This window comes from Drosophila obscura, unplaced genomic scaffold (assembly GCF_018151105.1).
Source record: "Drosophila obscura isolate BZ-5 IFL unplaced genomic scaffold, ASM1815110v1 contig_200, whole genome shotgun sequence".
NCBI lineage: Eukaryota > Metazoa > Arthropoda > Insecta > Diptera > Drosophilidae > Drosophila > Drosophila obscura.
In genome coordinates this window covers 5,056,653-5,082,557 of record NW_024542791.1, presented here as the reverse complement: position 1 = coordinate 5,082,557, position 25,905 = coordinate 5,056,653, and the positions used below count along the sequence as shown (strand labels likewise).

General features: G+C 40.8%; 4 protein-coding genes across 8 annotated transcripts; 3 read left to right on the top strand and 1 right to left on the bottom strand.

The window, feature by feature from the left end:
* The first annotated feature begins 9,786 nt into the window (after positions 1 to 9,786).
* Positions 9,787 to 11,447, top strand: LOC111076057 (class E basic helix-loop-helix protein 22). The gene is made up of 3 exons (XM_022369657.2): positions 9,787 to 9,909; positions 10,392 to 10,991; positions 11,054 to 11,447. The coding sequence occupies exons 2-3, from the start codon at positions 10,411 to 10,413 to the stop codon at positions 11,181 to 11,183; spliced, it is 711 nt and encodes a 236-aa protein (XP_022225349.1). The 5' UTR covers positions 9,787 to 9,909; positions 10,392 to 10,410; the 3' UTR covers positions 11,184 to 11,447.
* Positions 11,448 to 11,599: 152 nt separating this feature from the next.
* Positions 11,600 to 12,494, bottom strand: LOC111076067 (cytochrome b5). Its single transcript, XM_022369670.2, has one exon. The coding sequence runs from the start codon at positions 12,310 to 12,312 to the stop codon at positions 11,896 to 11,898; it is 417 nt and encodes a 138-aa protein (XP_022225362.2). The 5' UTR covers positions 12,313 to 12,494; the 3' UTR covers positions 11,600 to 11,895.
* Positions 12,495 to 14,301: 1,807 nt separating this feature from the next.
* On the top strand, positions 14,302 to 14,947 carry LOC121404423 (protamine-like protein 99C). Its single transcript, XM_041593852.1, has 2 exons — positions 14,302 to 14,518; positions 14,814 to 14,947. Exons 1-2 carry the CDS (start codon positions 14,302 to 14,304, stop codon positions 14,945 to 14,947), a joined length of 351 nt encoding a protein of 116 aa, XP_041449786.1.
* Positions 14,948 to 17,142: 2,195 nt separating this feature from the next.
* On the top strand, positions 17,143 to 25,860 carry LOC111077643 (synaptotagmin-1). 5 transcript variants are annotated; one of them, XM_022372005.2, is made up of 7 exons: positions 17,148 to 17,233; positions 17,301 to 17,315; positions 23,900 to 24,095; positions 24,154 to 24,529; positions 24,596 to 24,830; positions 24,892 to 25,389; positions 25,449 to 25,860. In XM_022372005.2, the coding sequence occupies exons 3-7, from the start codon at positions 23,908 to 23,910 to the stop codon at positions 25,625 to 25,627; spliced, it is 1,476 nt and encodes a 491-aa protein (XP_022227697.2). In that variant the 5' UTR covers positions 17,148 to 17,233; positions 17,301 to 17,315; positions 23,900 to 23,907; the 3' UTR covers positions 25,628 to 25,860. The 5 variants fall into 5 exon arrangements, with proteins under 5 accessions (XP_022227688.2, XP_022227697.2, XP_022227706.2 ...); XM_022371996.2 differs by lacking the exon at positions 17,301 to 17,315 and having other exon boundaries at positions 17,143 to 17,233; XM_022372014.2 differs by having other exon boundaries at positions 17,233 to 17,315.
* The last annotated feature ends 45 nt before the right edge of the window (positions 25,861 to 25,905 follow it).

Sequence of the window (25,905 nt, the reverse complement as noted above, 5' to 3'; positions counted from 1 at the left end):
TCATAATTTCCTTGTTAAAATTGCTAAAATAAGCGAGTATTAATCAAAATAAAGTCTTTTAATCATTGTTCTTTTATAATTACCCGTAAACATATTCGTAACCGCATTCGGTATATTTTTTATTTTCTCTATCATTCTGAATGCGTTGCAGACCAACTAAAATAGTGGGCATACCCCTTCTGAAGGATTTTCCCACCACCTTCTATTCAAACGAAGTTGCTTCCTCTCTCGCTGCATGCATAAATTCGTCTCGAATAATATTTGTGCTTGTTGTGGAGCTCATTAGTAGCTTCTGGCAGCAACAGACAACAATACTGGGGGGCACAGACACACACACACACACACACACACACACAGTGGCAGTGGCATGGAGAAAGAGGACCGCCACAGGAACATGGAGCAAGGGACAACCACAGGAACAAGGAGCATGAGGCATGAGCCGGAAACTGTGGGCGAGTTTGCCACACCCATGGCAAAGCTCTTGGTATTTTCCACACACGTGCCGGGACAAGTCTTGACTGTGTCCTAAGCGCACTCTTAGCCAGGTCCCTCCACACCTGTTGGGTGCGGGGTGGGGGCTCCGCTGTTGGATCCAGCAGCTTAACTTATGACTGCCGAAAAAGTTGCGACGCTACATAAATTAAATTACAAGTTGCCCGGGAGTACGTGAGTGTCTGTTTCGAAGTTTGAGGAGTCCTCGCTTCTTTTTTTTTTTGGGAGCGGCTGTAGCTGCCACTTGCGGTTGACATTCATTTGTGGAAATTTATGTTAATTAGAATTGAATTTCGACGCATGCAAAGTTGGCCCGCCGTCTTGCAAAATGCTGCCCGGCATCTTTGTTCGTTCCTCATTTGATTCAATTTATTTGACGCTGTCAAAGAACGACAGTGAAAGACCCGGACAGGATGGCAGAAGAGGGAAACAGAGAGCAGAGCAAAGAATAAAGGCAGCAGAAAGATGAGGAGGTGTCCTTTCGCCAAACTTATTTTTCTTCAATTTTCCCTCACTGAAGATGGCATCACATCTCCTTCTCCCTCCTCCTCCTCTTCTCACACTCACGCTCTCTGTCTCTGAGTCTCTGGCTGTCAGAAAGTTTTCTCCGGGTTTTGTATTTTGCGGTTGTGTCATAATGATTTGTGGAATTTCTTTATTGCTTGAAGATTTTGCATGGCTCCGGTATTTGGCTTGTTAGATTTATCAGTGACATATAATACCAGAAGTCTTGTTATTATGATTGTTTTCTTCATCAGCTCGTTTCGGGCTGCCTCAGAAAACTTCGTCGTGCTTTTGTCATTTATGTCACAGGAATTTCATTTGGCTTTGTGGTTAAGCAACAATTTGTTTGCGGATAAGTGTGGATGGGATTTGAAGTGTTAGCAGACTTTAATCGGAGTCAGCAGTTAGATTAAGGTGTTGAGGATTTAAATTTAAATTTTACATAAACTATTCCGAAACTATATTCTGAGCTGCAGACAAACTGCTTCATTTGAATCCAACTGCATTGAATTAAAAAATTTACCAACTTAAAGCTCGTTTGACATTCAAAAATATTCCAATTCTTGAGTTTGCGGTTTTTAAAGCTCCCCTGCAGCTTCCTGTTTTAATTTGCCGCATATTCTAAAATGTAAATGCCTTTCATCAACTTACAATGAAAATGCAACATTTTCATATATTTTTCCCTTCCTTTTTCCCCATATTTTTCATCATTCTTTCTTTCGTTTCATTATTCTTTTCTTTTTTTTTTTTTTTTGCCAGAGCATAATCAGTGGGGATGGCACAAACAAACTGAGTGAACCGAGAAAAGCACACAGAAAGCGGGGAATATACATAAATAGTGGAGAATGGGAGAAGCCCCGAGAAGAACGCAACTTCGCTTGTGCGCATAATTTTCCAGAACGCTCCTGGTTCCACTCCACTCTGCTCTGCTGTGCTCTGCTCTGGTGTGCTCTGCTCCAATGCTGGACCTGCAGGAAATGGCAGCTATTAGCATTTGACTGCTTCACTGATGATGTTAACGATGGCAGCCAGCGACCAAACCAAACCCATCCAACCATCCGAACGTCCTGCGACCGACCGTTCCCAGGCTCAGGACCTCGTAGAAGGATGAGGACAAAAAAATTGTTATATGCACATAAAGTTTTAAGTCCCAGGGAGCAGCAGGATGGAGGAGCAGGACAAAGTCGTCGCCGGTCGCTGGTTGCCGGTCGGTAGTCGGCAGTCGGCAGTCAGCATTTATTATTGCACATTTTATGCGCTCGACTGCACAATAAAATAAATGAGAATCATCCAAAATGCAAAAATGGAACCCCCAGAAAATTGCGCATAAATGCCAAAATTATTTTGATGTCTTCTCCTATTTCCATGCCACAACAAAAATGAAAGAAAGAAGACGAACAAATGTTGATGTTTGTATGCCTCATGTGGCCAAATAATTGCTGACGTGACACATTTAACTTGCCCCAAGATGGATGCCCCGGGAAGAAATGAAAATGAAAATGGAAGGGGTAGGGTCAGGGCAAGGGCAAGGGGAAGGAATCGTGTGGCACGTAAGCGGATACAATCAAAATTCCATTTAGAGAAACGCTGAGAAACGCACAATCAGTCATTAACAGCGAAAAAAAGAAAACTAAACAAAATTTGAGGCGGCGTCTCTGCCGCCTGCCGTCCGTCAGGAGCACACACACGTCCATTCAATTCAATTGAAGATGTGACTGATGTTCCGGACATCAGCCCGGGGAACTTCTGGTCAATCCGCTCCTCCCGCTTTTTCCCAGTTTTTCTATGTAGCTCTGGTGGTTGGTTCATCGTGGGTAGGGTATGGTGTGGTGTGGTGTGAGGTGAATCCTGTCGGGTGGTTTCGCACTAAGTCTAATCAACATCAGCGCAACAATTTGTTATGAATCCCTGGCTCTGGCCCCTGACACCACATCTCACATCGATGCTGCCTGTTGGCCATTAATGGATGTTGTGGGCGTTACTAACGCGAGTCCCAACGGACTAGAGGCGGACTGGCGAGTCTACTCTACGATTAGATGGGTAGCAGAGTTTTAAACGGCAACGACTCTGAGAAAGATTTAAAGCAATTTCGATAAGATTTTGTTACGCTTTATGTATAGAACGAATTTGGAAATTTGGAAAGGATTCCCCTGGCGATTGAAGTCTAAGTCTAAGTCTCATAACGGAACGGAACATAGTCGGAATCCTTTAAACTCTTGGGGAAATTTCCAGTTAGTAGTTAGCTAACTTCATTGATAAATTTGAGAGGAAAAGCTGTTGATAGGGAAACATCTGATATCTTAAGCTATACCAAAGCAGAGTGAAATATAGTAGAACTTTATTGGACAAACCAATTTTGATTGCTTAAATAAGACCTAATTCAGATAGATTCCCATGGGTTTCCTAACAAACAATCTTCGGGGAATCAAATATCCCAACACTACACGAGGCTACATTATTAAATATTTTGCCCCAGAGCTCTTGCACACTCTGAACCACACCTAAGGCGAGGGCTAATCTCTGTGTCCGCTGGATGGAGCGTAGGGCTGTACTGTTGAAAGCATTAGAAATAAGGACACATCATTAAAGGCAGGGAGAGCCATTTGCAGCAGGGCAGACTGTCATCCCGGAGGCGACAACGACAACAGCCACCCAGGAACACAGCCGGCAGAGCTCGGGGAGTGCATAATTCATCAAAATCAGCAACAGGAACCCAACAAAAGTTGACTTTCAGTTAGAGAGTGAGGTACGAGATGCTCGTATGATAATCGGGGTTGGAGGAGTACGCATATCGAATGACTTTGGCTTTGGCTTTGGCTGTTACCTGGGCAATGCGAGAATACGATTTGTAATTGCAGTCCATGGAGCAGCCTTTTTTGGTAAGGGGCATAATCAAAAATGCGTGTGCCAAGCCGAAAACGAAGCATAATCCCAAAACGCACCAAGGGGCATCAACATCATCATCATCATCATCAATGGTGGCGCATATTTTGGGGTGAGAATTAAGCATGGTCCAGGCGGGCGGACCAGAGACCAAGAGCTGAATCAGCCTGCATTTATCGAGCTGTACTTGGCATTGTTTGGTCCATCTATCCGCCCGCCCAGCCCTCGCCCTGCCACTGTTCACCCTCCCTCTGTCGTGTCAAAGTTGTGCCCTTTGTTTTCGACTTGTTCCTGGTTGCATTGGTTGTCCTGTGCGTGGTATTCCGTGTTTGCTACACGTATCTGTGTACCCCGTATTTTTAGGGTCTGATACTGATTCGCTCAAGATAAAAGTGTTTCTCATCTCAAATCTTATATTCGTTTTTGATTTAAATAAAAGCAGAATCAATGCACCAACTCTGACATTTTATATGTCCGCATCGGTGATCAGGGAATATAAATATCTTCTTCATGGGGTATACGCGTTAATATGGGTTCCTATGTAAATTCATTATCAATTTTTGTGCTTGTGACATCTTTTCAAACTGTAGATGTTCTTGGTAGGTGTGAGTCTTTCTCAAGTATTTTAGAATGAGAATGCTAGCGAAATCAAATATAACAGTTAGACTTCCTCACATTTGTACCTTAAAATGTGTGTAGATCTGATCTTTTCTTACCAATTTGAATCCAATATTAAGTTATCCTAGTTTTTGTCAAAATATTCGCAGGAAAACGTCTATAAAAATATTTGATCTGAAAAACATGAGCTCAATTATTATGGTGGTATAAGTTTATGCACCCGAATATTGTACTTGTCTACTTATTTTCCTATAATAAAATTTAAAATAAATCAAATTTTAGCAAGAACGCATCCGTGCACTGGTTTCAATTAGCAGTTTTCAATTAGCCGTCAATACCTGTTTATTCTTTAACAATTATCTTAATCTAAGAACTACTAACTACATCATTTAACTATTGGGTAAATAAATTTATTGTTGTCTAGAGTACTTTTTATATTCACACTGCCAGCATTTTCCTATCCTTTGAGAACCTTTTCCAAACAGTTGACTCGCAATCAGATGTGATAACCGGGTATCACATAGTCGGGATATCGACTCTTTTCATTCGAGTTGTTTTTTACTTCTTCCTCTGACGCTCTCCTCCTACTTCTTTTTTGGTGTTCGGTTTTGATTCAACTTCTTCCTTTTTTTGACTTCCACTCTGCCGCTCACCCTCTTCCTGGCCATGGCTCGGCTTTTTGTTTGTGTAACATTCCATATCCATTTGCAACAACGCGCGCAAAAAAAAACCTCGCGCACACACACACAAACACACATTCACAAATACAGAGAAAGGCACAAACACGATGCCGACAAACAACCCCTTTGCGCCTGATGCTGGGGTGGTAGCTGGGTCCTGCAGCCTCCTCTGATCCGAACTCGCATCCGCATCAGTATCCTTAAGCTGCAGTGACACGATAACTTTTTCACCGATGTATTACGAGTATTCTATAGTTTGTTATCGAAAACTGTTGTTACTCATACTACATATTCGCTGGGGTGTTCATAGGATAATTCAATTGTTTCAAGAATATGGATTGACAGAATGGATTTAATATTGGATTTGGCACAAGTGAGTTGAGTGCATTGTTGGATCCTGTCGGTCTCTTCTGAAAAAGCATCGGTGAAAAACGTATCGTGTAGCATGGAACTTTAATATCCATCTTCTCGTTCTCTCGCAGAATCGGCAGCATTTTAATTCGAATTGGTATTGCTCTGGCACTGTTATTGTTGTTTTGTAGCCGGCTTTACTCCCTCTCATGCAGCCCATCCTCTGTCCTCCCTGTCTCCCCCTGCGACTGTTTGGTTTCCATTTGATGCTGATAAATTGTAAGTACAGATGGGTGGGTTGTGGTGTTTCTGGCAATGGGGTGTTGTTAAGGCCTCGGAACAGCGAATAGGAAGTAGAAAGTTGCACACATCGCATAATTTGATAAAATATTGCACGCTCTCCTTTTGTCTGAAATTATATTCGTTCTTTTTCTCTTTTTAGGAGGGACGCATATGACGGGCATTAGATGTAATCAATAAAAGCTCAACGCAATCCCTTTCAGTTCGGCTAATGGATGAGAAATCCTATCAAATGTGAAATCAAATTTACGGATGGAGCACACTTCCATGGGTTTTAGTGGGTTTCATTTCCTGTTTCGTGGCATGTTTCCAATCTATCAAAGTGATTATTTAGAGTGTGAAAATGGTGGTTTCAAAAGCGAATTTAAAACAAAAGGCTTATAAGATAAGAGCACTATATAAAATTGTTAAATGTGTATTGAAAGTATATTCTGTCTTTATACGGGCTATGTTTATGCACTGATTGACTACTATTCAGCAACACATCCATAATACATGAAACTAGAAAATCCCGCAGCAAAAACTCAATTTTTGTACATATGTACGTGTTTTAGACTTACGGACTGCGAAGTAAATTATACAGGGACTAGACACTTGCTGAATATCTCCATCTCCATATTTCACTTACATACTAACGTTTCAAATCAAGTCTCAACCTATTCCATATATTCCAAAACAACAACAAAAATCACTCTACTATAATGGCAATCCAATTAAACTTTCCGATGCTTCTTTTGGCCCACATATAATACGAAATGTTCAAAGTTTTACCCGAAGAACTTTCGGTACGAGCTTCAGTCGAGCAGGAAATGAACCATAAATATACTCGTTCGTATCTTTATTCGTACGGGTATACTTATTTCGAACAGGCGGCAGCAATTTCCCAAGCGTACAATTGACACATTTTGGTCTTTCCTTGACGTTTGCCAATAAAAATAACGAAATAAAATATGGGACTGTCAAGTGTGGCTGTCTGTATGGGGTGCCGGGGTTCGTCTAATGATTGTGAGGAACGTAGCTGCTACCTTGAAAATGATACGCTAGGGAATCATTAGGGGAAGCGTCATGGTGTGCCATAAATATTGCCAATAGACGACCCAAAGCCCATCGATAATAAGGTTAGAAAGCCATAAACACACAAACCCGTCGAATATCGAACGAGGAGAAAGACTCTCATAAATGTGCCAAATTGGGTTTTCAACAATAAAATGCTAATGATTGATTCACATGGCTCCGCAGAGTGCTGTTAGTGGACCTATCCCCATCCCCATCCCCATTCCCAATGGACAGCCATGGATTTCATGGGGTTTGTCTAATTTGTGCATACCCAAACATTAAATTGGGCTTTTCGGTTGGGTTTCCGAGGCTTTTGCATTCGTAATTTTCTCTAAAGAAGCAAGTGGGAGATGATTGAGATGGGATATGGACTGGAAGTTACCATAGCTTTAATCAATGGAATTTCTCATTTACATGTTCTTCTTCTCATATGGAAAATGCAGATAATTTTAGTTGTAAATAGATATCAATACATATACAATTTATACTCTAGTTTATTGACATCGTTCTCGTGTAACACATTAACCCTTGGATCACCATTTTGGGATTACGAGGTATGAGGACAGGAAAAATCCCTGTGTTGGCCATTTACAATTGGTCCGCAGTGCGGAACCTAAGCTAATGATGACTGGCATGCACAAATGTACAAATCTTAATTATGCAAATCACGGTCGCGCATAAATTATGCAAATTATAATGAAATTCCTCATTGCCAGAGACAGAGCTAGAGCCGGGCTCGGACCCATAGCCATACCCAGAGGAGTGCCCGGGAAAAATGCCCATCTATATGTATATATTGATAAAAATGTGGCTATAAAATGAAAAAAAGAAAAACCGAAAATTGTACATTTCCTTCTATTTGGCGGGGTTGAAAGTCGAAATTATTCCGGTGACCGACCGGTCGAGGGGCAGTGAAGGTTTTTTAGGTAGGGTGGTGCCCGTAAATTGCAATGTAAATGCTGCATAAAATCTGAATTAGTCGTGGAACAATTACAATAAGGGAGAGAAGCGGCCAAAGAGAGAATCCTATAAAAAGAGCGGACCGAAAATAAAACTCTCACAATCAGGGATCAAATGGTGCATTGCTTAGAGGGGCTGTCCTGATTCCGGATTCTATTGAAAATAATGGCATACGGTTGCCGTTGCACCGAACATCTGACACAATTTTTTCCCCTACTTTAATGTATAGCGTAAGGCCACAGCAAAAGGAATATCAAAGAAAAAATGGAGAGGTTGCCAGCGCAAATTATTAAATTTACTATGCACGAAGTCATTTGGCACTTCGCTTTTACTCTCTATTTGTTCTATTCATAGGACTGTATGCAATTCAGGAAATTAGACTAAATGTCCTGCAAAGCTAGTGCACCCAAGTATACTCAATAGTTGACGGGGATATACGGGTGCTTAAACTAAGTTTTTGGTCCACGAAATTCGGTAGGGATGTTTTTGGAAGTAATCGTTTCAAAATCTAGAATCTCCAATCTCTAAAAACGAATGTGTTTTTCTGGGACAGTCTCAGATAGCTAATAGCTATCAAAAATCTTAAGTCGAGCTTGGACTCGTTGTCGATACTGTGCTAAATCCTCTACTTTACTTTACTTTATTAAGTTAGCATGGATTACTTATTTCTAACAAATTGTATCACTGGATTATCTTTTCAGGTATGACTTTATTAATAATGCTTCTGGTACTTATTGAACAAGTCAAGTCAAGCTCTGGCCTTTCGGCCACCCAGCCTAACCAAAGAAAAATGAGCTAAAACCATTACACCGATACTTAGAATACTCTTTTTGTTATTTAAGTATGAATAACTAGTTTCAAACTCAAGTATAAAAGTAGATTTAGGTGGATATCGGTAGTAATTATATGCAAATATAAAGCCTGTAAATTTTCAATATTTTAGGACGAGTTTTCTATAACCAAAATGTAATAGTCACACAAAATACCATTCGAATCTAAATGCTCTTTTTCCATGTAGCTAACATTGTGTGTATTAAGCAATACCTTTTCAAAGTGTATGAGAGAACCCACCAAAAATATTTGGCATGTGCCATTTATGGCATTGTTCCAACTTTGAACAATGCGATACCATAATTTCCAGGCAACTCTCTCGAACAAATACATGCATACATACATAGGACACCACACACACACACACACACACACACACAGATGCATCGAATGGCATGCAGATGTACTGTGATGTACGAGCTCTATGCCCTGTTCAACCCCCAAAGGCGATGGCAGCACAAACGATGGCTTTGTCGCTCTGCTTTCCTCCACATCGTCCGCATCATCATCATCATCATCAGAATAGGCAGCGGGGCAAGGATCAGCAGGCAGCGAGCATGTGATTAGATTCAGTTTCAATGGAAATTGAAATCACAGACAAAGGACCCGGCCCGAGCTCATGGACACCACGGGGATGAGAGGTAAGTGCCGAGCAGGGTTGAAAACCGGGACGGGGAGCGCAACGATAAAAACACTTGGACAACTAGAAAAAATTGGTATTTCAGAGAGCATTAAAAACTCTACTATGACTGTGACTCATACAGTTTCGGCATTGGATTGGGAGAGAGTATTGGGCGAGAGTATTGAGTGGGGGATGCTGCATTATAACGGGACAACCACTAAACGTCAACCACCAGCGTCAACACCGAGGCCCGACCCACATTTTTATATAGTGCTTTATAATATTCTCACACAGACGGAGATTAACACCCAGCCAAGGACCAGACCAGGACTACGGAATACGAACAACGGCAGAAATTTATAATCGACACCGACGGTACGTCAGCGCAGCGTTGGCCGAGACTGCGGCAGCATCAGGAGAGCAGGAGCTACAAACAAAACAAAACCAACAACAACAAAAAAAATCGGAAAATCGTTATGCGACTACTACTATAAACCACCACAAAATCGCGGTCGTCTGTTGTTGCCGGGAACCTCACACTCGCGCATCGCAGCGAATCGGAATCGGAATCCTCGGCTCTGACACGGCAGCCGCATTATAATTTTTTTTGCGGTGCGTACGCTTTTAATATATTTTCCCATTTTCTCTTCGGTCTGTGTGGTTAATTTAAATAAATAATCCTTAAAGTGTGCCATCAAGAGAACATTAAATAACAAGTGAAATAAACGGAGCAATAAATAATTGATTTTGTAGATGTTAAATATTTGTATTGGTTTATCTTAATGTGTGACATAATGCTTAAAATTTTAATTTTATATTGTTTAAAAAATGGCTGAATTATAACATTAAAACAAACCACAAATTGATTTCAATGTTTACTAAAGAGCGCTACGCCATCTAGAAGCAGCACTCGGAAGCTCTAGCTTGCACCAGAATGCCGCCAGGTGGCGCCACTGCCACTCAATTTTTATAGAGTTTCCACCCCATTTTCAGCAAATTAGCCACCTAGACAACTCTGCAAAACTGCTGTGACAGTCAGAGACTACCCTGAAACCATTACACATCCCTTCATCGGCACATATTTATCCTTTCAGATCTACAAAATCTATAAAAATGGATCCATCCAATCTACCATTTGGGTTTCCGGGCCTGCCAAACCACGGACACATGCCAATACCACCGACTGCTAACATGCTCGGCGGGGGACATCCTGCGCCAACGGCCAGTCCTCCCCAGAGTGTGCCCGGACGCCGCACGCCATTGGGGTCCGTGGGTCTAGGTGGCTTCTACGCACAAGGAATGGGCATCTCGCAGCAGAGCTTAGCACCAACGGATGAGAACAAGCCCGGACCGAGTGGACCGGACAAGACGTTGAGTCCAACAGCCGTTGCGATTGCTGCCATCAGTGGCGGCACCACCACAGTGGCCGTGCCGAGTGGCTCAAGTGGTGGACTCGGCGGCAGTGGTTCGAATGGTGGCAAGCAGAAGAATCGTCAAGGAAAGACTGTGCGGTTGAATATAAATGCCAGGGAGCGTAGACGAATGCACGATCTGAACGATGCCCTGGATGAGCTGAGGAGTGTGATTCCCTATGCCCACTCGCCGTCGGTGCGGAAGCTCTCGAAGATTGCCACCTTGCTGCTGGCCAAGAACTATATTCTCATGCAGCAGAATGCCCTCGAGGAGTTACGAAGGTAGAACTGGATTATGTCATATCTAAATTATGTTTCTAATGATTATTATACTTCTATTACAGACTTCTGGCCTATATACAGACCACTACCGGTTCTGCTCCTCTTGACTTGGGCGCCTTCCCGGCAGCTGCCAAGTTGCAGGCCCTACTCCAGGGACCACACCATGAGCCGCCCACCAGCAGCAGCAGTTAAATATATTTTTCCCATCTATATATTCTTCTGATAAGCAATCGATAAACAAGCAATACTTTTTAAGTCAATTCGAAAAAGCCAAAAAAATAATTCTAGTCAGAAAAAAAGAGGTTGAAAAGATTCCTGTCCAGAGCAGCCAAATGAGAATCTGTTGAGTGATATTTAGTTCTTTAATAAGCATTTCTTTTGTGCGCATTTATATGATGTGAATGTACGATTATAAGATGAATATTACCAAATAAAGTATTACGTATTTCATGATAATTAGAGAGAGTTGCAAAGCGGACTGATTATATTTTCCCCTGCACATTTTATCATGTAAAATTTATAGATGATATATTGGATTCTGATTCGATTTAAAAATCAGCAACTCATCAACTGGGTCCCACTTAAATCAGAAAATTCAAACACAACAATGACTATTTAAATACAATAATTTAATCTTAATTCCGTTTCAAGTCTTGACAAAACAATATAAACACACAAAATATATAAATACGAGTGTATACATAAATTCGCTGAATGACATGTGATGATAAAGCAAAAGTAATTTGCGGATTGCGAAAACTGGAAACTGATTAGCATTAGGAACGAAATAGAATACTCTTAAGAATTATATGTATATATATATATATGTGTATAGGAATGTGCGTAGATGGACGGCGGCATTGCGAGTGGATCGAAGAGGAAGTAATCTATGGATCGGCTGACATTATTCCGGTATGCCCAAGGAAAGCACTCTGTTGTTGTGGCTTGTTCGAAAGATGCGCTGCGCTTCAGGCAGCTCTCCAATTAGGAACTTACGCATTTGCTCAATGGCAGCCCGAGAATGTCCAGTGCCGTGGAATGCAATGGTGGCATCGCGTCCGGCATGATCCATTATCACATCGTCACCGCCAGGATGATCGCGCAGGAACAGCGTGACATCGTACACCCGATCGTAGATCACAATCCAGCAGTCATCGAAGCTGTCATGTTGGGCCACCTCCTCCAGCGTGATTTCTGGTAGATCTTCTACCTTGAGTAGTGTTTTTTCTGTGTCAACAACAACAGCATTCTTGCTAGCTTTGCCCAGTCCCAGCGGCACAATTCGCAGGGATTGTAAGAGGTTTGTCAATCCCGACGACATTTTTACACGTGAGAAATAAACTTTCACTTTTTTCCGGTACTATGATTTCTGCAATCGCTTTCGAACTCGTCAGAGCGGCTGAGTCGAGTCTGGGGGTGTCACTTTATGTTCTGCTTGGTCGGGTATGCTTTGGGTCCAGTTTCGTTGCGTCTTGGGTCGCCACTGGCAGTCGAGTGTCATTCATGCCAGCAATTGTAATCGTTTTATAAATGAAAACACGTGAATCAAGAGCTAATTCCGAACAGAAAGCTGATAAGACATCGTGATTGAACGAACCAATCGAAGATCCGACGATCCGATGATACGAAGCTCAATTGCTTTGAAAATCCGCTGCTTCGTTGATTTTTTAATGGCTTCGCTGATAATTTAATAGCTGAATATAAGCAAACGTGTTTTCATTAATACTCATGGGAGGGCCTCCAATTGCGATGATATTTTATGACAATAATTAGTATACATATAAGTCGATTTCGCATGCTGCGGGGCAGAACTTGTTCTCTTTAGAAAAAACCTGTTGATTGCCCAATATAGAGAGCATCTTCTTTATACTTACGTATACTTTCGATTATTTAAAAGGGAAACACTTATTGGTCTTATCAGTATTTCAATTGATTTATTGGCCCAAGTCAAACGTACATCGGTGCATCGGAAAACATTTAAATATAATCACATACAGGTTAATAGCTTCAAATCTGTAATATTCTTGAACATAATAAGGATATACTCAAAAGCAAAGCAAGCAACAACAAAATCACATAGCTAGTTCAATGGGAGGCTTGTTCCCATTTAAGTTAAAATGGGAACAGCGATAATTATTTCTACATTATCGCTGACTAAAACTTTGAACTTGAAAACGCTGGGTTTTGAATTTGGAAATAATGCCACGCTTTTGAACTATTTGCTCTATCTGCGAGCTTTTTCTTACAATCAGAAGTTATAAAATCTCAGATCTGATGAAATTAATTCATTAATTTCTACAAAAGCCAGACATGCACACACATCAAAAATACCAAAGTAGACTGAAAATTCCCCACTACGCCATAGACACGTAACTAATTATAGAGTTTTACACAACAAAAATATTATTCACCGATGGAAAACGTCAGAGAAATCTCTTATTTCGAATGAGGTCAAGTTGCGATGCTCGGTTTTGGTAATCCAATAAGTCAGTGTTATCTTGTTCAATGTCCCACCATGTTAACCACAAAAAATTTTTAATGGAAGAGTTTACTCGATGGAGAACTTGGCTAAGCCACTTGATTTTGACTTTGAGGTCAGCCCTCAGTTGTATCAAATATCGTTTGGAACAAAGAGAATTAATTAGTATGTGATCAAAAATCGCATTTTATATTTTTTTCAATTTTAGTTTGCGATTACGATTGCTCCAATTTTGAAGTCCATGGACATTATAAGTTAAAATGAATATAGAGAAAACAGCATCCTGTCTCATAAGACCTATCTTGAAAAAACAGACATTCTAACTTTAACTGGCTATTTCACAGGGCAGTGTCACTTAAGATAGAAATTTAAAAAAATATGTACACATTGTGTACAGGAAACATCGGGACACATGCTTTGTGAATGTCCTGCACTATGCAGGATATGTAAACATTTTTTGGGTGAAACCGTGTTATGGCAATAATACTTACCAAAGTACTTAACTTTATTAAAAGCCTAAACATACATACACATATATTCTACATAATCCTACAGGTCGGTACAAAAGAGGAACTCATGATCTTGTAATAAATTGTAAAAAAAGATAAATCAAATGTGCCTTGAACTAGATAGATACATTTCAATTGCAGTTTAAACTAGCTTTAGAGAAAATATGGCATATAGTTTCGAGCTCTAGTCGAATACAGAATTGAAAAATTTCTCGTAAAAAATATTTTTGATGTTACAATTTTTTGTTTGTAACCTTTTTTGTTTTCTGTAAAAATTGTTTGTGATTTTTGGTTTTACTTTATTTTTCTTATCTGTAAAAACATGGGTTGTGCAAAAAAAAAATACGCTCCCCAGCATGTTGGTCGTGTCACAAAGAACGGTTATTTGAATTTCCTGCGCGATTATAAAAAGAAGCACTGCGGCTTGTCTCCTCGCCAGATGGTTAGCAAAGGTGCAAAGGCATGGAATGGACTAACCTGCAAGCAAAAGGACCGCTATCGTAAAATGGGCTGCAAAAAGTCTCGACGACCCAAGAAAGGTATGTACAAGTGTATTAGTTAATTTTTAGTTGACTAAAAACATCGAATCCATTTCTTAGCTGGCTGCAAGAGAAAGCATCACTAACCCCGAGTGTAACAAAAGAAAACAGTGATAAATTAAAGCTATAGCTGAGTGAAAGTGGTCAGAAGAAACCTGAGTGACAGCCTAGAAAACATAATTACTGATTTGACAAAATTTGCTGAGCGCATTGATTCGGAAATTGGAATAGAATGCATTGGAATTCAAAATGGTTTTACGGTCACTTATATTCGTTGATTTTGCGGTAACTAAAGCCACCGAGAAGAAAACGACAATAGTCACCGAAGGTAAAGGAAGATTGAGCGCCGGTAGAGAGGACGGCCTTACGTCCCGAAGCATCGACTTCAACGCGAATTTTGTCGACCATGATGGTGCGGTCGGCGAGTAATGAGCGGTCAAACAAGACGACTGGTTGTTTGGTGGAAAGCACAACAGTCTTAGCGATAGCCACCTGTTTGGAGATGGTAACCTCGACAAATTTCTCGATTTGAGACATGATGGAATTATATGTCTGTGTCGTGTCGCGATGGGTCGAAGTTAAGAACGAAGTGACCTTCACAGTTATAAAGCTGGTGGAATTCCTTCGGATTGTCGACAAGATACAAGATTGAATCGATGAGTAAATGATGGTGGGCATACTCCGTCTTATACCTCTCGGTGATGGCGAAAGTAATTTCTAAAAATACTCAGATTTAATTCTCAAAAGTAAAAGCGATTGTCTAATTCCGATATGGGGTTTGCCGAGAGGTGACAGCTGTGGCTTTCAAAAAATCGTTCGTGAGAAGAGACTCCACTGATTAGTTGAATATTTTCTGATATCCATATAGCTGGTGGGTACAAAATGCTATATAAATTATTTTAAACTAAATTTATTAAACTAATAATTATATTAATAACAATAACTAATTTAATCAAGTTATCCAACATTCCTTCCTAGGTTCAATTTATGCCCATACTCTGATTAAATTTCCAACGGATTTCATTTTTGGGATGCAGGAAATTCAATCTGCATTTGTAAAATTTTCCCCAATGTATATGTGGCTCTTATCTACGAGTACGTATGAAGACATCAAGTGTGTAAGTGTAATTTTTGACGACCGACAAAACAGAAAATTTTCAACAGCACACCAACAAAGCTGTTGCAGCACGTTAATAACAATAGCACCCAGTGGATAAATCAATAAATGAATACAACTTTTAGCTTGAAAAAGTATAGTTTTGAATTTGAAAATAATGCCACGCTTTTGAACTATTTGAAATATCTGCGAGCATTTTTTATACAATCGGAATTTATAAAACCTCAGAGCTGATAATATTAATCTGCCAGTTTTTGCAAAAGCCAGACAGGCACACACATCAAAAATTCCCACCTCGCCACAGACACGAATATTATTATTACCAATGAAAACGTCACAGAAATCTCTAATTTAGAATGAGGTTAAGTTGCGATACTCGGTTTTGGTAATTCAATATGTCAGTGTTATCTGGTTCAATGTCCCGCCATGTAACCGCACAAAATTTGTAACCGAGAAGTGTTACTTGATGGAGAACTAGGCCAAGCCCATTGACTTTGACTTTGAGGTCAGGCCTCAGTCGAATGAAATATCGTTTGGAACAAGCATGAGAACGATGAGATTTCGGTAAGAATCTAAGCTGAATATGAGCCCCATTTTTGGGGTTATCATTCAAGAACTGTGCGTCAGATTTTCGTTAAGCGACGATGTCATGTCCCCAACAAATGATGGGGCGTCACAATCAGACTATAGACTATTAATAAAGATTACTATAAGGTTAAAGGTGTTCTTTAGATTTTTTCTAAATTGCTTTGAGTTTATTACGTTTTTGCTTGCTTTCAATTTCAAGTCCATGGACCTGATAAGTTATAGCGAATATAGTCTAGAAAATGAAAATATTCAAACAACCTTTCAAGTCCATGGACATCGAAAATAATTTCGCTGTCTATGCGTATCTCAGATTTAATTAAATAAAAAAGTAAATTTGCTAAATTATTGTGAATTTAAAATTTGAAAGCAGTTTCAGAAGCAAAGCCAAACTTGATTGTTTATACATATGAGTGCGATAAATATTATTATTAAGCACAGAGGAATGATATGCTCTACAATTTATTTGCAATGTGGCAACGTTGAGTAAAGAAAGCTTTCCTAAGCGCGACGCTTTTATCCATGCAATGCACTTCCCATTGAGCGGGCTTTCCCAAATGTGCCAGCTGTTGCTTTAGCAGAGCTTCCATGTTGAAGGGATTGTCCACCGATTAGATGAAAATTTCGATGGTTCAATAATGCCGGTCCTTACTAAATGCTATAGAATATATTTTACCTAACTATTTTAATCTAATCATCCAAAAATTCATGTATAGTTAAATTCAGCGACTAAAATTAAATTCAAATTGCCAACGGATTTCAGCTTTGGAATGCGGGAGTTTCCATCTTCATTTGTAAAAGTTCCCCCAAAGTATCTGTGTGGCTTTCACCCAAGTGTGTATGTTTGTGTGTGTGTGTGATAAAAATGACATCGAAGGAACTGCGTGTAATTTTTGGCGACCGACAAAACAGTCGAGTTTTAGCAACGCACCGACGAAGTTGTTAAGGCGCGTGAGTTCAAAACGTACACAGTGGATATATTGTTTAAAATCATTTATCAACCGTGCAAAAACGTGGGTATTCAATCAAAAATTAATGAACGGCCAACTAATAAGGAAATTGTTTTCGTAAATTAATCAGGAGCCCAAAAGAACGGTCGGTATGCCCCTAACTGCGTATCGTATAGAGCATATTGCGCATTCGCCACGTTGAACGAACAGGATTTTGGAAACATATTGTTGCGGAAAATGTATTAAACGGAAAATAAGAATTTAGATTACATTTTTTGCACGGCTTATGTTCGGACTTTGTGTCATCGTTTTGTAAATAGTCAACGAATATGTAGATGCCATCTGCTGTTTTTCATTTGCATACAAAATTGGAGTTAAATTCCGATTTGAATTCGAATTACAAACGGTTGAAGCAGTAACTGTTTAATATTGAATGTTTAGTTTTATTGCCATGCAGTTGTCTAAAGTTTGCTTTTGTTGAACAAGTGTAATTGAATCTTTTTGGGAAAATTAAATTGCTTTTCCAGCGACTGGTGAAAGTTTAACTGAAAAAGTTTAGTTGTGAAAGTTAACAACAGCATGTTATGTGGAAAATTCAAGCAAAAGGTTCAACATTCAGTGTCCTGCATTGATGGATAGGTGTAGAATTACCACAGAAGCATCACTTCAAAGGGAATGTTGTTAGAACAAAGCTCTTCTTCAATGGGAATTGGAAACGAAGCCAAAAAGCATTCATTGGTCACTGATTTTTTTCAATTTAGTAATCGAACTTTAGGATATATAAATTTACAATTTCTGATACAAGTTTTTTCTTAAAATATGAATATTTACGGTAAATGGCGATTGCCTTTAAAACACACACTTTTCGGTATGGCTTTTGGATATTTTAACGGTTACCTTTATGTTTTTGTTTCCACAATTTTATATACATCTCGGTTTTTTTTAACACCTTTTTCGGTTTTTGAGCACCTTCTTTTTATACATTTCACTTTATTTAAGCACACACTTCACACAGACTTTTCTGCTGATTACAGATTAGCCTGATTGCACTGCTTATACGACCCGTGCGTTGCGGTGTGCATTCCGTCTGATAAGTTCCTCAAAGCCAACGTATTTTAATTAAATTACTCTTCAGCTTGATCCTGAATTTGGATCCCAGCATATGCTGGCTTGCTCGTTGGGTTTGTGTCTGCTTTCAGTTAAGACTTTGCATTTTCCTGGTAGTATTTCTGAAAATCCAGCAAAGACTTCCGTCGAGAAATTATTGTGCCAGAGGCTGTTTAACCTGGTGAAACTTTGAGCCACTCAAACACGAGTATGTCCTTGAAACACACACGTATGTTCATGGCCCTGACCCTCACCTCACTCTTACACCTCGACCTAGACCTCGAGCTCTTTTTCGACCTTCCTCTAACGTTCTGATGCCCCCAAACATATTGCGTGCCAGTCAGTCAACAGGCTGCATTTAAGAAGTGCATACATTACAGGTCACAGCCAACATCCATGAATATTTATCACGTGTCCAAAGATTAATGCATTTTTAATGCAAAAACCGACCACAAAACCCCAAGATAGACGGCTTGAGAATGCCCATAAAGAAGCCAAGCAGCCATGTTTGCTAACTTGTTGAGTTATTGGCAGGGCTTCGTCCTCAGGCAGGACTAGAGAGTGGGGACGGGGGGCCCTCAGAGAGTGGCTCGATGGGCGAGGGGGTCCCCGAGTGTGGTGGGTGTTGTGTGTGCTTGAGGCTTTGAGTGTAGGCCAAGGGTTTGCTCTCTTTTGTTCCACGAACAAGTATTAATATCACACTTATTATTTCCGTTTCAGCTTGTTCAGCCGCTTGTATCTTGGGTATTTTTTGCTTTTTAATGAGCATTTTATTGTTTATTTTTACGCTCAGCTCTTGGGCCCATAACTTTGGGTCACTTTATTAAATTGCTGTTTATCTTGCTGTCGCATTTTTCCACTCTCTTGTATTTTATTTTCAATATTTGCAGTCCCCAAAGTTCGTATATTCCGTCCCCATTCCCGTGGCTTAATGGCCTGTGGTAAAAGGACATATGGCTGTTGATTTTAATGGAACATTTTATTCTCATGTAGGATGTCTGTTTCAGGGCTGCTCAGGACAGGATGTTAATCGCATGCAGGCATGGGAGTTCTGGGATTCTTGGAGAAGGTCTATTCCAGGAAACTTTGTGAAAGGAAATGCCATGCAATATATTTCCTTGGAAATTGTTTTTGTTGATTAGAAAACTTGTTGACATTTTGTTTTGAAGGACATTTCAATAGTAGCTCTGAATAGCCCTTTCAGCTTTTCGCTAAAGCCTTAAACATAATCCATCATTCCTGTAGCCCATAAATAATGAATATTGATGGCTAATTAGGCCGTGATGGGGGGACAGACTCCAATTTGCCAGGCTCTGATCCCATTGACAGCCATTCATGGTGGATAATCAACTCGAATAATAAAACAAGTGAGAGTCGTGAGAGAATGAATAAAACAAGTGAGAGTCGATGAGTGGAGTTACTCGACAGGGAGATGCTCAGTATTGAATGTCCTGATAGTCAACCTCGCATAAGCATTTGTTTTCCATACTCTTGAGATCAATTTCAATGAATACTATCAAAATGCAGTCTAAACTTTATTACAAATTGGAGATTTTACTCGATTTAAGTATCCCGAGCTGTTATTAAGTCCGACGGATATAGATCTATACTTATGGACATTGCCTCATATTCTTAAAAAGGCAAAACACCTACCTTATTTTAATGAATATAATATACTCAAAAGTACCCTATAAATACCGGAGAAGACAGTCCCAGATGACACACGATAATGATGTTGTTGACGTGGACAGACCAGCACCTCCACTGTGTCATTCCAGCGGGTATAACAACTGGCTGTTGGCAGATTATTGACGGAACCGACCCTGGTATGACTTTGTTGTGCTCTCCGTGACCGAGTGAGCATTTCTGAACTCCTGGAGGCCACCTACCCATCATACTACCCATCGCCTGCTTATGATGGGCAAGCTGCTGCTGCTGCTTGTTTATGCACACAGAAGGTTGCCCTCTCTAAATAACAGGGGGAGACGCAGCTGCAGTTAATGGATAAGCTAAAGCTAAAGCCAACAACTCTACCTCCCCAACAGCTGGGAAAGGTACAAATACGGATTCCTGCTGCGAAAGGTATGGCCAAGGATTCCTGGGGAGGCAGCCTTCGCAACGTTACACCTACACACACAGTTGGCACAGTTTTATTAAAGCATTCTTTCCGCTGAAAAGAGCAGAAGTGGAACTAGTCTGCTATCCCGGATGCTTTTGTCCGAGCGACAGCCAACACGCGCATCCACATGGACCCGTGGCCATAATCTAATTACTGTCCCAGACCAGAAAACACGTACCACCTGAGGAAACAGACTATGAACCAAGAGAGCCTTGGTCACAAAATGCTTTTTTAATACACTGCATCCGAGTGGGGCACAGTTCTGGGAAGAAGCTCAGAGCTCCACACATTTCCAAGAGGAAGCTCGGAGAGTGGGAGTCTGGCACATATCTGAGAGGGTAGACAAAGGCAGGGAAAAATTGTTTCCGGATCTGAAATATGATAGTAGTGTTTTACTTAATTAATGGGCAGCAGCGTACTCAAACAGGTTTACCAGGAAAGAGGAAAATGCTCTCAGATGTTGTGTAGTTGTAGCATGAAGAAAATACATTTTCATTGAATTTAATTAAAGGGGATGCAAGATAATAAAATGAAATTTATACAGAATTATTAGAGAATTATTATTCTATTATTATTATTCTAGGGAAAACATTAATTTGTAAAAAAAAACACTTCGAATTAAATTCAAGTTTTTTTTCAGAAATAAAAGCTGTGTAGCTATTTTTTAGTTATCTATATTTTCAATCATTTTTTATTGCCCAACTACTGACCCATAAAGATTACAGGGTATATGCCACAGACTGACAATTGCAACTGTCCGCTCTCCTCCCGTCCATCCGACACAGCAGGGCGTGTATCTGTCGCAGAACTGTGGGGGCAATTTAGGGCATTCTTTGGCTTTCAGAGCCACAAAACACTTCATTAGACTAATGAACATAATTTGCCATAATTGTGCAATTTGATGGCGCTGCGAGCGCTGGGAAAAAGATACAATTTTAAAGAAGAGAAGAGCAGCCCCTAAAGTAAATATCTATGATGAAATCGTTGGCTAAAGTTGCAAGAAATCACGGGAGTGGGCCGAGAACGGAACAGCCAATGAACCATGCGGTTGATTTTATCGATTAGATAAACTTAATTTTAGTCGCTCTGTCAACATATTACGGCCTGGACTTGCGGACAGCTGGCCCACGACTGGGACGGCGACTGCGACTTTGGCCCCCCGAATGGCCTTGACTTTGCACACATTAGCGGAAGTAGTGCGACTCTTATCTGGGGGCTCGGGCGAAAAGTGAAAATGTGTCCGATAAAAGCCAGAAAAATGATTTACAAAGCCAGCGCTCACTCAACCAACAAGCAAAACCATCGCGGCAGCCAGCCATTCGGCCAAAGGGCTGAAGCGCCGAGCGGTTACTGTATTAAAATTTATGACAATGGCTATAAATCCCTATACACATATATAATATATAATAAATATGACAGAAACAGATGAAAGCTCGAAAATTCATTTAAACACACGGCCGCATATGTGTCGGGCAAAAACATTTTGTAGCGAGAGAGTGTCAAGCGAGAAACAGGAAAAGTAAATTAAATTTTTGCAAACGGGGAAACTGTGTATGCCCTTTTCTAATTTACCGCGAGATATTAAGAACATATTAATTATTTTCAATGCCATTTGTATGGAACATAAAGGTTATTTATTATAAAATCTGATTAATTTTGTAGGTATATTTTTTTAAACCATAAAAATGTTGGGATTACCAAAACACAAATTTTCACTTTTTCTATGCCTTAGGCTAAAATGGAATTCTAATTCAGAAAGATTATTTTAAGCCATAGCAAAAAGCAATCAAAAATATTTTCAATCGGCAGAAAAAGAAATAAATGTCCCAGGGCTTACCCAATAATTTAAGTACTCGTAGTTGTCCGATCGGAGAAAAATTGTAAAGTATTCTTTGGATCAATACAAATATCCCAAGCTTAAAATGCTGTGCCTATTCTTAAAATGTAAAGCACCCTCCGTAAGAGTATACATATTGTTGGAGCACCAACAGGACCCCAACACTGACTGACTGACTGGCATGGCAGCTCTGTGATCCGCCCAATTTGACATTGATTGGGTTATGTGTGATTTACATGGCCGTGGGGATGCTCATACTCGTACTCCCTCCTCCATTGTGTTGGAGGAGCAACAGTGAAAGCAAAAAAAAAGGTGACATCGGTTCAATGGCATTTTGTGATATTTCCCAGCGGATTTTTGAGGCATTAACGGACAAATAGATTCCGAATTTCAATGGCAACATAATGTACTCAAGTGAGATTCCCGCGCGTAAATGTGCTGCATTTTCCATTCAATTTATGGGGCAACATCCTTTAAATATCAACTTATCGCGGTAGACTGTCAGAGTTTAAATTTCAACTAATTTCATAAATTACTTTCGGTGCCAGCAGCAGCCAGCTCCAACCCAAGATGAGACAAAAACATTCAGTCATTAATTTGCTGCGCCCCAATTCCCAGGCTCACACATAAGGGAGCAGGGCACATAAATCATTCCGCAGAGATTTTAGAGAAGGAAAAGCCCATACCTCTGGGAAAGTCGGGGTCCAGCCCACATACAACACATTTAATGCAATTGCCATTAAGGAAAGGGAAACCCGAAAACAAAAGTTACCCGTAAATAAATAATAAACTCAGAACAAATTTACAGAAATTGCCAGGGAAAGGAGTTGTATTGGGGCTTGTGTTAGAGAAATGAGATGTAATGGAGGCTCTGTGGGAGAGACAGGAGCTGTATTTGGGTCTGTGGGCTTCAAAAGTTTGGGAAAAATGTAGGAATCATCTAAAGGTGGCTTCGAACTTAGATTGAAATGAATGTAAACCTCCTCCTCTCCCTACATATACTAATTAATTAACAATTCGGTTATACATTTTGCAGCTGCTTAAACAGACGTCACACCCATCTCTTTTATGCAATTCTTTAAACTTCCGTGTACAGGGTCTTGAGGATTTGTGGGATTGTGTGGTTGGTTGCGGGGTCACCTGGCAGTTTGCTCAGCTAATTGCGGACTAAACCGAGGCCGTGGCGCCTTTATGGCAATTTTGTGGCTGCGGTTGAACAAAGGCCAGACCTGGCCTTCATTTGCCTTAGCTTCTCTTCTCCTTTTGATACTAGAGGACTGGAAAAACGTTCCTTCTTTTGGTTGCTAGGGGACTGGGAAAACTGTCAGCACGTGCCTGTGGCCAGGATTTTGCAGTGCCACCTTAAGCCGCTCAATTAATAACCCCAGGCCAACCCAGGCATGGTCTCTGGTTAAGATGAATGCCGTAGGAATGGGATTGCAGCTTTGATTTATTTATGAGGCTCATCCCATAGTCCCGTAGTCATCCCATAGTCCTGACTTGCTAATGAATGTTTTATGGTTAGTTTGGGTGTCATTAGACGCTGTCGATGTCGGGTCATGAGAAGTAATTGAACCACGTTTTTACGCCAGTCAGTAAACACTAAACAATGTGGTCTACACACATACGAGATGATCCATTTATTTGTCTCCCTTATCTCTTGCAGTTACAGCCATGGACATTGTCATACGTGAGGAGGATATTTCCCTAGCCCAAATCGGTGTATACGCTTCGGTATCTTTTTTGGTGGTGTCTGCTGTGGGCGCAGCACTTTATACCACCTGCTCGAAGCGGTATCGTCTCAACTGGTTTGAGCAGAATCTACTGGAATCAGCCAACGAAAAGGATGAAGATCAACAGAGGTAGTTGCCAGAATTCACATCATAATCAGTTACATATTAAGTGAATATATTTCTACAGCAGGGAAGCCTTGGTTGCTGGTGCCGCTGGCTATAATGTCGACAACCTCAATGAGTGCTCGCGCGGCAATCTCAGTCCCACTTCCCTAAAGAACGATGAGAATGATCCGGCTTTCTGGGTGCCCGCTTCGGTAACTTCCACAGCTGCTATCCAACAACAAGTATCGAACACCACAGAGGAGTCGGCACCACCAACACCTACTTCACCCACTGGCAGTCTCAAGTCCAACACCCTATCCCTCTGCTCCACTACATCCGTGCCAATCGCCCGATCGGACAAACATGTCGTCCTGGCCATGCATCCCACTCGCCCCAGAGTCTCTTCCATGAATGCAAAATTGGATCACACAAAAATCGATATGACTCTGTACAGAAGCGTAAGTCAAGTGGAATTCTTTATTTCTCAGATATCTCTATAATTTTTTTAAAATTCATTTGAATAGCACACTCAACCAAAGACCTTGGACCCCGCTCCAGCCATTGAAGTGCGTGGGAATTTGCATGTTGGAATTAGCTACGATCCAGTTGGTGGTCTTCTAAATGTGCGATTGCTAGAGGCTCAGAATCTACAGCCAAGACAATTCAGTGGCACTGCGGATCCTTATGCCAAGGTCCGACTGTTGCCCGACAAAAAGAACTTTTGGCAGACGCGTATTCACAAGAAGACCTTGAATCCAGGTACGCCATGTTATGCATTTTTTATTTGATCAATTTAATTAAACCCCATTCATCGTTTCAGTTTTCGACGAGCACTTTGTCTTTGAGGTTGCCGCTGGTGTCATCGACAAGCGAACTGTGGAGATTCTGCTGTATGACTTTGATGCCTACTCGCGACACGTGTGCATTGGCGGATCGAAGCTTCATTTGGCCAACTTGGATCTGAGCGAACAACTGCAGCTATGGACTCCCTTGAGCTCCGCTTCGGCCCAGGACATGAAAGTGGATTTGGGAGATATAATGGTGTCCCTGGCATACCTTCCCTCAGCCGAACGTCTGATGGTGGTACTGATCAAGGCCAGAAATCTACGGATTGTCGATGATGCAAGGAACTCTTCCGATCCGTATGTCAAAGTGACTCTTCTGGGACCGGTGGGAAAGAAAATGAAGAAACGCAAGACTGGAGTCCAGCGGAGCACCGTCAATCCTGTATACAACGAGGCCTTGGCATTTGATGTCAACAAGGAAACGCTGAAGAACTGTGTGCTCGAGTTTACTGTCGTCCATGATGGTCTTTTGGGTATGTGGAACATATTTTTTGATCATCATTTTCTCATGTAATCGTTGATTTTCCTACAGGATCGAGTGAAATCTTGGGTCGCACTCTCATTGGCAACTCCTCCGAGGTGCGCACTGAGGAGAAGATCTTCTTTGAGGAGATGTTTCGTGCCAAAAATGCCACCGCTCAATGGGTGCCACTCCAAGAGCCGGTCACAAATTTGGCCAATGCAGCCAAGTCCACAACAAACAAGAATTAGCTTCCACAGCTTGGTTTGTGTCTGGGATGAGGTCGAACTTGCTGGATTTTTCCCAATTGAAGGCAAATCGTACATGAATATTACTCGGTATCTACATAGCTTTCGTGTAAAGTGTCAAGTTCACGTAAAATTAACATTATGTGGGCATATCCAGCCAATGAAATCTTTTATATTTTCAATCTAAATCGGACCGACTCTAAAAACATACAAAATTTAATTCATTTTATACTGAAATTACAAAAAACCAGTCAAAATTGTAAAGGTGGGCCACTAAGGAA